This window comes from Charadrius vociferus, unplaced genomic scaffold, assembly GCF_000708025.1.
Source record: "Charadrius vociferus isolate BGI_N301 unplaced genomic scaffold, ASM70802v2 scaffold455, whole genome shotgun sequence".
Taxonomy (NCBI): Eukaryota; Metazoa; Chordata; class Aves; order Charadriiformes; family Charadriidae; genus Charadrius; species Charadrius vociferus.
This window is the reverse complement of record NW_009648550.1, coordinates 65,020-78,356: the sequence shown is the minus strand read 5'-3', so window position 1 is coordinate 78,356 and position 13,337 is coordinate 65,020. Positions and strand designations below refer to the sequence as shown.

The 13,337-nt window shown below is 41.8% G+C and overlaps 1 protein-coding gene across 1 annotated transcript in view; it reads left to right on the top strand.

Annotated features, from left to right (window-relative positions):
- The first annotated feature begins 12,969 nt into the window (after positions 1-12,969).
- The window catches only part of RIN2 (Ras and Rab interactor 2), a 39,842-nt gene continuing 39,474 nt past the window's right edge, over positions 12,970-13,337 (top strand). Inside the window, 1 exon segment of the mRNA XM_009885990.1 lies at positions 12,970-13,058. Coding sequence (XP_009884292.1) covers positions 13,009-13,058 — 50 coding nt within the window. The 5' untranslated portion in view covers positions 12,970-13,008.

The window sequence follows — 13,337 nt, the reverse complement described above, 5'->3', positions numbered from 1 at the left end:
ACATGGCAAATGAGGACACAGAGCTCAAATGATTTAATAGCATCTTCAACTCCCTCCCTTCCCTGGACTTCACTCTCTTATAGGATTGGTGCAATCAAGTTAGCTAGACGGACTTCAAGTAAAGCAACGCAGATCACAATGCTTTAAAGCCTTATGAGGAATGTATTTCTGTAAATATGCTGATTTACAAAGCAGCTGTTTTTTGTATTCTCTTGGTCATCCTCGAGTGTTTGGCTTTCGCAAGAATGCAGAATCGGGGATTTTTCTTTCAACCTTTAAGGTCTGCAGACTCTGTCTGGAAAACAGGCTGGTTCCTGAGCTTCCCGCATGGCTGCTTTTTAACCAGAATCTAAGTGGAAAAATGTAACCTTTTCTAGTGCTCTTGTGGTATGACCTCTGGAAAGAGGATGAACAATTTAAAACTTCCTTCTGCATGTTAAAACCAAGAGAAAATGTCTCTTTTTCTCCTGGCTCTGCTTCTCACCCTTTTCCAGTACTTGCGCTTGCCAGAGACTTTTCATTTAACCCTTTTTTCTTTTAAGCTCCTCCTTCCTCCTTGGTCCCATTTACCCTTGTTGATGACCTCTTCTAAGGCATTAGAGGGAAGCAGAAGTGTGTGCATGTATGCATATGTGGGGGTGTTGTGTGTGTTGAATTTGGGGTTTTTTAAGTCTCCGCTTTCTCTGTCCCAGCTGCTTTGTTTTGCTCAAGCTCCATCTGCAGCCATGCCGCTAAACTTGGTTGTCACTGCTGCTCCCTACCATTTGTATTTTAATTTCTGCTTGTATCAAATCAAAAGCTGTACCTCTCTTAGTCTGTAATGTTTTTGCACCTGAACATTTGCCATTCAGGTAACTGAAACTTCCAACATAACTGCCTACTATGTGGTCAGTAAATGTGTGAGCAAGGAGAAGAGTTAGGCTATTTAAATGCAATTACGAGCTCACTGCTAAAAATTCCATGGCTAAAAAGTCCTTCTGGAACTTGGTTCCTGTTTAGTTCAGAAGCTTGTTCACAAATTACTGATACGAATTGGTTCTGACCTTAGAGGATCTCTACTAATCAGCTGGAGTTCACCCCCGGGATGTTTCTCACTATGTCCGCGTGTTCTAGTTATGGGTTGTTATATTCTTCTGGGCGTTAAACCATTCATTCAGTTTACCCGATAGTGGAAAATGCAGCTTCTTCCTAACTGCATCTTCAGTTTTCTCACTTGGACGTGACTTTCAGAAGACTTAATTGCATTTTAGTAACTTCAAGCGTATTTGGGGGGTGGGAAGTTTGGGGTTTTGTTTGTTTTGTGGGTTTGTTTTGTTCTGGGATTTTTGGTTGTTTTTTGTTGTTGGGGTTGGACTTTTTTTTGCATTCATGGTAATGCGTTTTCTCCCTTGTGGGTGACTTTTAATTATCCCCCCCCATCAGGCCCATTAGTACTGTAATATTTGAGAGTGGATTGTAGTGACATCTAACACTTTGTTCTCTTTGTACTTCGCACTGAGGTTAAGCAAACAAACAAAGCAATCATTATGTTTTAGCATTCTTTTTTAACGAGGGCATTCAAATCTACTCAGATCAGCTGTGAAGAGAAGGGAGAAACATGGAACTCTGAGAAGCACTGTCTTTTTGAACCAATTTATGGAAAAATAATAGACTAAAGGGATATGTGAGGACTCTGGTAGGAAATAAATGGCACCGTGTTGTTGACGGAAAGGGTTTTGGCAGAAGGCTTGTTGTGACTTTCTGTGGCTTAGAAAGGAATTTCCTACAGACTGGATTAACCATTAAAAAAATGTTTCTACTTTTAGGAGTTCAAGACATACAGTGAAGTCTTCCTGGGGAAGATGTCATCTTTGACAATGAAAGCCCGATGTCTGGACAAAAGAGGAAGTTTCTTTAAGGTAAATGGGATATTTATACAGAATATAAAGCACACGGTGTTATGTGAAATGAGTGCTGCAGAATGTGCCGTTCAGTCTGTGATAGTAGCAAGCCTTTTCTGTAAAATAGGAAGCACTTAATTGAGCATCTTTTTCTACAGGTGGTATTTGTGGTTAGATTACGACCCAGTTATTTCATGTGTATGTTGTCTCCCTGTAACCTGAATAGAGTATTTGGCATAAAACAGCTTGTGGCTTTCTTTGCGGCTAATGCTGAGAACATAAGCTTTATTATGCATAGGCATAAAATTATTAGAGCTTTCATAAGCTGGATTTGTGTAGCTTAAAGTTGTGGTACAGGTTTATGACTTCCCCTATTGGATCGAAAATCTGTTTCATTTCGTTGCCTATTTTAAGAAAAAAATGTGGGAATTCCTTGTTTGTGTGTAATCTGAACACTCACAAAAATACTGTATTTGTGTTCTCAATGTTTATTTCAGTCCTTTTTGTGTTTTGGTGGTTTTGCTTTGTTGGTGGGTTTTGTTTGGTTGGGTTTGTTTTTTTTTTAAAGCTTAAGTGCATCTTGTTTGAAACAAATGAGAAGCTGGTGCCTAGCTCACTGCCATACTCTCAAAAATCCAGCAAGTCAGATGTCTGTGTCTTCAGGTGCCTACATACTTTAAAGGAGTCTAATGTTTCCTCCCTTAAGGTACTCAGTCCAGCTTCCTGATGATACAGGCACTGAGAGCTAGTAGTTCTGTTCTGGCTTGTAGAGAGAAAACAAATAATTCCATTTAGCGTTTCTGTGTTCTGGGGGGCTGTTCTGAGATGTCATGTGGCTTGCAGCACACCTAATGCAGCACATTCCAGTGAGAAATATGTTTTGGGTGAGAGCCCTTCTGTCTCCACCTGAGTTCCATTCCATCACCGAATAGAGCTGATGCGTGGCAATGGGCCAGGAAGGGAACGTACGCTCTCTGAGTGCCCCTGGGAAGCACCTGGGAGTACAGCCGTGGGTGGAGGCCTCTCCGGGCTTGAGGTGGTGCTCAGAGCTGCAGGGAGGTAGAGCCCTCTGTTGAAGCACCTTCAGATACCCCCTGGAACTCTTTAGAAATGCATTTTCCCTGGGCATGAATGTCTGATTTTTGTCCCGCTAATCTCATTACAGCTGGAAAATGGAACCTTGAGAACTGCACCAGAAAGGATGTGCTTCAGATTGGCTGCCTGCTGTCATTAGGTTTTGTGCATTTTCTGTGATCATCTTAACTTCTACATAGTTATAAATCCCTTCTGTCTCTGGAAACTTCTGTCAAGGATTAAACTTGATTTCTTAATTTTGCTTTTTCACAGTATTTTCTGCAGAGCTAACTTGCATGATTAGCCCCAGATTTGCTAGCCGGTGATAAATACATTCATGATGGGTTACAGGAAAGGGGACCTGAGCAATTGGTGGCTGGTGCCTGTAGCACACGGAGAGCTATACTGACCACCAATGCAGTGTGCAGCACCAGTTTCTGTATCAGCAGCTTCATAGTACTGTTGTAGCAATGCACGTACACGTTAAAGTGTTTGGTTCACGTGTTGCATGTTTTCTTTATCTTAAGGCAATCTTACCAGACCAATCTTCAGAAACCAGATGGTCAGTGCTGCAGTGACAGCGTGTTTTCCTCTTTGGCTCTCCCAGAGCTTCATGTGGTCAGCAATAAACAGGGTCTTCTGGGGACAGGAACCTCTTCCCAGTTTTGCAATGCACTTTTGTTTATGTCTTGTATCTCATGAGCACAAACATCAACAGTGTTTGATGGCAGTCCACAGCCATATAGGGAGAATGGACATATTTTCAAATCATAGCAAGAAACTGTCTCACTTCTGAGGAATATTTCTAGGCTGTCACTTATGCATGTGCTGATGCACATGATGTGGGACTGCAAGCAAGCGCCCATGTAATTTCTGCAGTCCTTTGGTATCTCCCTGTCTAAGTAATTCTTGTGTGGAAAATAGATGCTGGGATAGCTGTTTTGTGTGCCTCCTGGTCATGACTTCACAGTTATAGCCTCTCAAAAAGATTAGGAATGCAGTATGCCTGAGCAATTTCAAGACACCGGACTCTTAAGGGCATAAGAAGCATTGTCAGTTAAGAAACTAAGGTTGTCCTAAGTTTTCCTAAGGACAGCCTGGCAGGGGAGCGGCCTGAAGAACAGCGGGAATAAAAACATGCCTCAAAGCTACCTTTTCAGACTTTTCGCCATCCCTGGGAAGTTGCGCTGTTGGACCGCTGTTCTGAACCTACATCCTCGAATTGGAAACTGCAGGCAGGTGGTGTATGCAGCCTGTGTAGCGTACCTGGTGTCTGTGCACTGGTGTACAGTGAAATGACCTGCTCTTTACCTCATCCACACTTGTAAAATTGTGGCAAGTTATGTTTGCTACAGCTGGACAGGTGAGCAAAGCAAACGCTTGGCACGTCAGATTTTTTCAGCTTACATTATTTTAATTTGCCTTGGCTGTCTGTGTTTAGGAGACCTGGTAATTGCGATAAAGCCTTTTACCCATGCTGACCTGTGCTTCAGAATGCTCTCCCAGATACACAGGCTGTAGTGTAATTCTGCATGTGGCTCTCATGTTGTGCTTGTTACTTTACAGTTGCTCAAGAAACCTGTAGCATGCTGGCATGCAGTTTCTCAGGGCACTTAAATCCTCGTAAAAAGTATCTTACCGTTTTCAGCAACGTTTATGAGAAAACTCATTGACTAATGTCAGTGGGAAATTCCAACTTTACTTTCTGTTTTTTAAATAGTTCCCATGCTGTAGCTTCTAACCACCTCTTTGTTTTTCCACATTTATTCTTTTGACTGTTAGTACACCAGGAAAACAGCATTGTCCCCATTTTACAAAGAGTGAAGGTCTGTAGTTTTATAGGCTAAATTCTCTGTAGTCTTTATACCTTGCAATTGATGAAGGCTCAAAGCCATCAAGTGGTAAAAATGAAGCAAAGACGGAGTTAGGCTTGGATAATTCTGGGACTGAATAGCTTGCCAGTGGTTAGAGAGGGAGTCTGTGGTAAAGCAAGGAACTGAATATATGTCTCTGACAAACATCCTTTTTACTGAACTATCCTCCTTCTCATCAAAATGTTCCAGCCTTCATTGAACTGGCATCAGAGGTTTTACCCTTTCTGTTTTTACCTTTTCTGTCCCAAAATCAAACATCAGGTAAAACTTTGTTGCTTATTGATGAATACGACACTGAAAAGTGCTGGCAGTTTTGAGAATTCATAGCTCACTGCAAAATAACCAGAAATTGCAGCCACTTATCAAAATATTTAATTGCATTGAGACATTTGGACAAGTCCAGAAATAGCATTCCCAGTTTGGCTCGCCTCTGGCGCTTCGCCACCTCATCACACAGGGTGCTCTTTGAGGGTTGCTACGGTCTGCTTATCAAAACAGGAAGGAAAAGATGCGATGCCAAAGAGGATGCAGGTCTCCAGAAAGAATGAAAAATGAGACGCTGGCAGGAAGGGGGGGGTGGTGTAAGTGCTGAGGCTCACTTGTCCACTCTGATACTGATCCTTGCTGTCTTCAGCCCGTGTTCCCTTGACAGATTACAAGCACTGATCTTACCTTTTCCTCTTTAGTTGTTGTAAATCTCAGGGCTTAGAAAGATTCTGCAGCGGTCACCTTGGCTGACTCTTTCACTGCGTTCTTAGTAAGACAGCAGTTTCGTTTAATTCTCTGTACAAGCTTATTTACATTTCAACACAAAAACCAGGAATTGAGTTGCCTTGCAGTGATGAATGGGTGATTTTTCTAAAAATGTCCTGAAAGAGACATCAAGTCGAAGCCACCTGTCTTCCTATTGGGACTGGGAAACTCTTCATGAGTTGAATGAGTAGCCATGACCTGTAGCCATGCTGGGCTTCTGAGAGAGGCATTGGTCTGTGTCTGGTCCTGGGCATGTCTTTTCCCTGATGCACGGCAGAGATGCGTGTGTGGACAGAGCAGCTTCAGAAAGGTGACTATAGCTCCTTGGGAGTGTGTTGCTTCTAGTGGACACACTTGCTCTGATTTTTCATGCTTCTATGACATCCTGAAAGATGTAAAACATAAAACTGCCATGCGTGTGTTCTGGTGAGAGAGTGCTGGGGAGCCGAGCCGAGTTATGTTTGTGGTCTCTATGTAGGAATTACATTGTCACCCCTGCCAGCTTCTCAAAGCTGAGATCAGTCTCGTTGAACAAGGAATCAGTTGACAATAAGCATAGCGTGATACGTTATGAAAGGAAACGTTGTGGTTTAAGATGTTTGTATTCCAGTATTTTGTTCACGGATTTTAGGAATGTAAACAGTTAGTACATGGGTATTTGTGGCGATCTAATGTTTAGGATACGTTTGGTTAGGGAATACTGTACTGGGCTGCTATGTGAATTCATGCTGTCTGAGTCATAATTACTATTTGGGTTTACAGTGGTTGCATTGTAGTTGCTTTTTAACTTACAGAGCAGTGCTTTATCAGAAATAAACTATAAAGGAAAAACATTAGACACAAAAAGGGCTATTTATCATGTTTATGTAAGGTCTCCTTTTAATTTTGGGGTTTTTTTACTGTTACGTAATTCACCACCTGAGAAGACGTCATACTTTCAAATACATTTCTTATGTAAACCTCTTCTTTCTGTAGCATAGCAGGGTAATATCTATTTCATAGTCCTAAATAATCTGTGACAGATTTCTTCAGATTACTTTTTAAGTCTTGGGGCTCATATATGTTGTTTTATACTGACAGGGGCCTCTGACAAATATATCCATCCACTTCAACTGTATTTCCCTTTGGAAACTGCCTCTTATGGTTAAGTCTGCTGAAATCAATGGGTGAGTTTTCCCATTATTTTCAGCAAAACAGGATCAACACTATTTGCGAATAGAGAAATCTGTTTGAATTGAAATATTCTGAGCCTTCCGCTAAGAAGAAGGCAGACTTCTGCTGCTGCTTGTTTTCTCAGAGTTGGATCTAATAATAGTATACACCCAGGATCCTTCCTGCATTTTGTAGGAACATATTATTAACAGCTCACCTTGTATAATGTTAATCACGCAAACATCACATACGTTGTACAATGACCAGCAGTTTAATTGATCCTGAGTATTTCAGAAATGATGTCATAAAAATCATGTGTACACCTAATGTTATTTGATAGAAAATAATTTGTCAGGTGCTGTTGTAACTGTATGTGTCATCAGTGAATCGCAAGAATGCCCAAATGATGCAACTCCAAAAGACTACTTATTTTTTTTAAATCAGGAGAAGAGTAACTTTTTTTTTTTTAACATGAAAAAGAATTTAAGGAAAATTAGTTGCCATTTGCAGAAAATATTGGCAATTTATATAAAAAAAAGAGGTTTTTATTCCTTAAAGATAACTGTTTTAGTTCAGGTGTAGTACTTGCTGGTAGCTGATGAGCCAGAGTTTGGTTGCGGAGTGTGTCCCGTTCTGAGGGATGTTGTGGGTCAGGTTTAGGTTGGATGCTCAGCACTCAAGCTAGTTTCCTTGTCCAGGATGCGCTCACTTTTCACAGAGTAAGGAAAGACTGCTTTGTGTCATGGAGAGTATGTAGCACAGCCGAGAAATTTGGCCTGTAGAAGAGAACGTACATATAAGACTGCTTGGTATGTGCCATTTAGTTTAAGTTTGCTTTAGAAAAAGAAAAAATAAAAACGCTAAACACGGTAAAACTCCTCTCAGGAAAGGCAGTTCTGACAAGTTCTCTTCAAGGTAGACATACATGTTAAAAAGCATTAAGATTGCCATGTCTTCAAGATAAAACTGTTGTGCAGTGCTTGCCTTACGCTATTCTGATTCAAAGCATTTATAAGTTGAAACCTGTTTTAAAGCATTTGTTTTCAAGAACTTTAATAAGTAAGTACTTTTCCCAGACAAAGATGCAAAAGGCAGTTATGTTAAAGAGGCTGTATGTAGGAGCCGTACAAAAATAACTACAAATAACATCCAAAGAAGAATTGGATATTGGAAAGCATTAGAAAACATGCTGCCATGTTTAGCTTTTAGGTATGAATAAACAGAAAAATTAATCAAGGAACTGCAGTGTAGGAAGGCTATGCAGTATTTAAATTCCTTTGCATTGAAGATCCATTCTGTCTTCCAGGGTCAAACTTTTATATGAAATGATAGTGCGAAGTGTCAGCTTCAATTTTTGAGCATGTTATCATGCTGTTAGTACAAGTTGGATTAGAATTCTTTCCTGTAGTGCCCAGAGATTTTGTATTCTGGAAAGGAGTTATTTTGTGAATTTTTGGGTTTGTGGTGGTGGAGTTTTTTGGGGGTTGGGGTTTTTTTGGTGGTTTTTGTTTTTTGTTTGTTTTTTTTCCCTCAACCCTTGTCGAAGCCAGTTAAGTCAGTTAACAGCCAGATAGCAACACAGCAAGGCAGGTGTTGAGGCAGTGGCTGAAAGCCCATGGATGCTTCTGTGGAGACCTCCTCGTACTGTATGCTTTTCAGGTAAAGATGCTGAAAAACTCTGCTGTTGTGCAGACTGTTGGCCTGTGAGCCACTCAGTCTCTGTAAATGTGTTGGCGAACAGGGTATGCTTGCTACTGTGGTGGTTCTTCATGGCTCCAGTTGGTCTAGCAGGTGCAAAGACTAAGGTGATGTTGCCCATAAGGAGGAGGTACTTATGCAGAGCTGATTCATCCTGTCCTTGTGCTTAGCAGCTGGCTCATGGGGAAGAGCAGCTTCGCTTTCATGCAGTTACTAATGCAGGAAGCTCACCTTATGATTCAAAAGCAGCTGCTGATGGAACAGAGGGTTGCTCCACTTTGCTTGTTGTTTCTCCTTCTGTCTTTGAAGCAGAAGCACATGCTTCCCATGCTGCTTCGAGCGATACCTGCTGCCTCCATACCTCCAACCAGCTGTCAAAATCTCCCCCTTGCCACCCTTTACAGCTTCGAGGAGTTGTTAGCACGAATCCACTTGCTGCTGCTGCCTCGGTGGGGTTGTGCGGTCAGTGTCCAGCTGGTGTCCCATGCCCAGCCTGCATCTCAGCCCCCTGCCTCCCGTCGAGCGCAGGGCTGGGGAGAGCAAGCACCGGGTGGACTTGGAGAGTTGGGTGGAGCATTGAGTCGCCCTCCCCTTATTGCTGATCAGCTTGTCTGTGTGGATAGTTGATTTCTTTGAAGAAGCCAGGAGTTGGTCTCATTCAGGTGCCAGAGAGACTTAGGAGGATTTCATCTGAGAAGCCTACTGTTTGGAGGCTAATATGGAAGGTGGAAACCTACTGCCCAGTGTGACTGGGAAAAGAAGGGTATTGCCTTAATTTAAGTCCATCTACTACTTAATCTAAAAGTTCCATTTCCTTGCACTGAAGTAAATTAAAATTTGTGAGTCTTGTGTTTGCGTACATGAAGAAAGGGCTAAGTTGAAACACGTCGCTCCTGAATGGATGACAGAAAATACAGGGCAGGGAGGTGGTGAGATGTATGCCAAGGTATATGTAGGTAAAGGTGTAAAAAAGCAAACAGAAGACTCTACTGAGCAATTATGAGCTGCTTTAAGGAACTGAAATGCTTCAGCAGAACCAGAAGGGCTACGAAGGCTGTGAAAGCTGTAGAGAGATAGTACTGCATCAGCAGTGTGTACTTTATTTAGCAGTAACAACTTGTATGGTTATGTTTGACTACCTCATTGCACTTGGCAAACCTGATAAGAAATGAAGACTGGGGAAATTTAAGGTACTTAAAACTGAGTATTTTTCGCTTCTGTTTTGACATTGGAAAATCTTCTCTTTATTAAAGAAAGCCCCTTGGCTCTGTGTTCCACTGTGAAGCACCTTCAGTTATGAAATGTGATTTTTAATCCAGGAAGAGGAAATACTAATTTAAGTAACTGATAAGATGTAATTAAATCTGGAATGGATTTTGTTCGTCAAAGGCGTGATCTGTTTTTACCGTATAGTTGTCACACTCCTTATTTAAAAATGGCAAATTGTATGTTTCTTTCTGAACCGTGTATTTCTTTCTGAACATATATTTATTAGGGGTTTTTGACTTGTGTTTTGAACATCTTGATGCAAATAACAACAAGAAAACCATTGTGTCAGTATTTTAGAATACCATTAGTTATTTAGAACTAAATTCATGAAGGCACATTCGAGTTTGAAACTAATTGAATAGTTTGAGTGATTATTGTAGCTAGAGACTATAATGGCTTGCTCATCAGATCTAGGCCTAATATAGTTGGTCCTTCCACTTCTGCTGCGTAGTCACAGCTTGGAAGAGAAATGCAATTCTGTCTTTTTACACTTGTGGTCAGCTTCTCTGTTTTGAATTAACTGACTATCAATATGAATTAGTGGTGCACTCTCTCTACAGGTGCAGAAAGATTACTGTACAGAAATGCTGTTTAAAAAATTGGCTAAGTACATCAGCTACAGTTTGTGTTTGGAGCCAAAGACTTTCCATAGATCAATTGTTTTGTTTTTCTTTAAAACCTGAACAGCAATTTACGGGATTAAAAAAATTATTTAATTTTCATTCTTGTAATGGGTAACTTGAAATCCTGGCATGGTTTGTCATAATTTCAGGTGTTATTTTAAAAAGAAAAATATTTGATTTGAATATTCTGGGAGTTGCTTCTTAGACCGTCACGTGCACATGCTCACTGTGAATACAGTGCGCGATAGGGGTGTGCAGCTTTTTATTCCCTGAGGAGGCTGGTAGTTAGTTATTTTTTTCCATTAGTAAGTGTCAGCCCAAAAGCATGTTTCCTGCTATTGAGTAGATGGCTGGAAGACCTGAGTGGTCTGAATTCCAGGGGTGTTCTGTCAGATTGGAGAGTTTTTTGAGTGGGTGAACCAGTTATTGGCTAGTTTGGGGTGTCTAAACCGAGGCATAGGTTTTCTGTTCCAAGGTCAGCACAAACAGCCCAAAACCCTGGGCTATTTGCTGGGGTGGCTGAGCAACAGGGCGTTATTTCACATGGGAGCTGATGGGATCTAGGGACTTGCTGAAAGGGGCAGACGGGCTCCCAACCTGGTGCTGTCCTCTGTTTCCTGGTGTCTGCTCTGGAACTTTTGTGACCCCCTCAGAGATTAGGTTCAAGTCGTTAAGCCAGCAGAAAACTAACCAAAATACAAAGTGAAAAAGTCTTCCAATCCTTTAGCAAGCTGAAGCTGCTAACAGGGCTAGATGAACCACCAAGCCAGCCTGAGGGAAGAAGTGGAACCTCCCTATTCAGGGGCAACGTGCCATAGCAGGAAACTCCCCCTCCATCAGGTCAGTGAGAATTGCAGCTGTATTGCATTTCAGAGGATTAAAAGAAAAAAAAAAAAACAACAACGTATTAAGGATTTCTTTTTTAGAAAAAAAGCAATGCAGTGTACTCTGCAAGATGCAGTCAGCCGTGTGCTGGCTAGAGCCTGGTACTGCGCTCTGAGCACCCAGGTCAAAGCTTCCCTCTAAGGCGATGCTGCTGCCCATAAACACCGTCAGACGCACGTGGTGGCACAATGGCTTTCTAGTGAGGCTTATCCAACAGCAGTGACACGAGTATTTTTCACTGTGTAAAGCCAATGCAGGGGCTGGATTCATCCCTTATGCAAAAGGCGGAATGAATTTACCTGTGCCTGGGAGGGCACTTGGTGCCCTCTTTTTTGGAGGTGCTGTTTCGTGGGGGTGCCGAGTGCTGCAGCAAGGTGCGAGGCTGCTCCATCAGGACGACGACGTGGGTTCCTCCTACTGCTCTGTCTCATGGTCAGGAAGGCATTGCTCACATCTTGCCGTGGTGACTCAGGGGGGTGTTTGGGAGTCAGCAGGTGGAAGATCTGTATAAACTGTAATGCTGGTGGTACACTATGGCAGCCCTTGACCTTGGCAGAAAGAAGCCTATGGTATGAGTATAGCATGTGGTAATTCGTTGCCGCTTAAGGTATACTTAATGGGGTTGGTCTATTGTAAGCGGGAGACTGAAACTTGTTTTGAATTGATCTGAATAATGCTGCACAGCGAAAGAGGGTGTGAATTTCAGAGGTAGAGGAAAAGTTCCACTAAAACAGTATAGGAAAATGCTGCCTGGAGTTCTTTGAAAACGCTGCTGTATGGAGCTACCTAACACTAGTGGGACTCAGGGTCGTGTCTTGTGGGCAATGATGAAGGCTTTTCTAACTTGGACTGGAAAGCTGTTTTTACTTTGTCTGCCAGGGCTTTTGTTTGTTTGCTTTGAGGTGGGTGGGTGGTGGTACAGGAGATGGCATCGCTGCAAACCTTTTCCATTAGGTTTCACCACAGGCAGGAGAGAAGGAACACTGCCAGGGTTTATATACTGTTGCGGTGCGGTGCGTCAAGCAAACGTGATGCAGTTGCTGCAAAGAATGTCCAAGCCAGCGTGTCTTGCAAACTTCATAGTTGGTTTCTGCTCAACAAAACATTTCCCAGACATCTGGCTAGCAAATGCTGTGTTTCTCAGGATACAGCTCTATTGCTAATCTCGCCCACTTTAAAATGACTTCTTGCCCTTGTGTCCAAAATTAGGATTGTGTTCCACCTGAGCTGAAGTGTTACAAGGCAGTTCTCTTTTAATTGAGTTGTTCTGTTCAAGTGTAGTCCGAGACCTAATGTGAAAAGCAGTCACCCATTTCTTTCTTGCTTTGTTACTTTTCATCCACCAAAATATCGTACTGCTGGCTTAGTGTCCCTTCTGAAATAACTCTTGCAGATGGAACTCTTCTAACTATATTTTTTTTCTTTTTATTTGAGAAAGTAAATGCTACAAATGATCAAGTCATTTTGTTCTTTTAAGCTGTTGTATAGTATGTTGAGCCTGCAGATTTAATATATTTAAATAAAAAAGCTAGCCAACCTGGAAGGTTTTGTACTGGCACAAACCAGGAATTATTCTTCCTCCGAGAACGATTATAAGCGGCCTCAACCCTTACTTTTTCCTTTGCAAGGGGAAGTCCAAATAGGATGCAATTTAAAAAAAAAAAGTTTGTAATCTCTGGTGACTAAACTTGCCCGGGCTTCTTTTCCACGCCTCTTCCACTCACTTGACGTCATACTATTTTTGTCCCTTTCTAGCTCATTGACACAATTGCCTCAGAAATCGGAGAACTGAAACAGGAGATGGTACAGACAGATCTCACAGTGGAAGATGAATCTGCTGATTTGCGAAGGTGATTAAAATGTTTATTTTCATAGTTGCTGGAGGTGTACCATGACAGGAATGTTTTCATTGTGCTTTCTTGGGTGGCTCATGTCCTAGCATTTCTCATCCTAGTAACATAAAGGGTGTAGATAATCTTGCCCTTGATGCAAGGAATTTGCCTTTGTGCGGGAGGAGTGCCTAGAGATTCAGTTGTTCTCTGTATTTGACTTAATATCTTCTAAAAGCAACTGAACTTCACTTCTACTTCCATGTTACAAACCTTGGATACTGATGAATGTCTGAAACA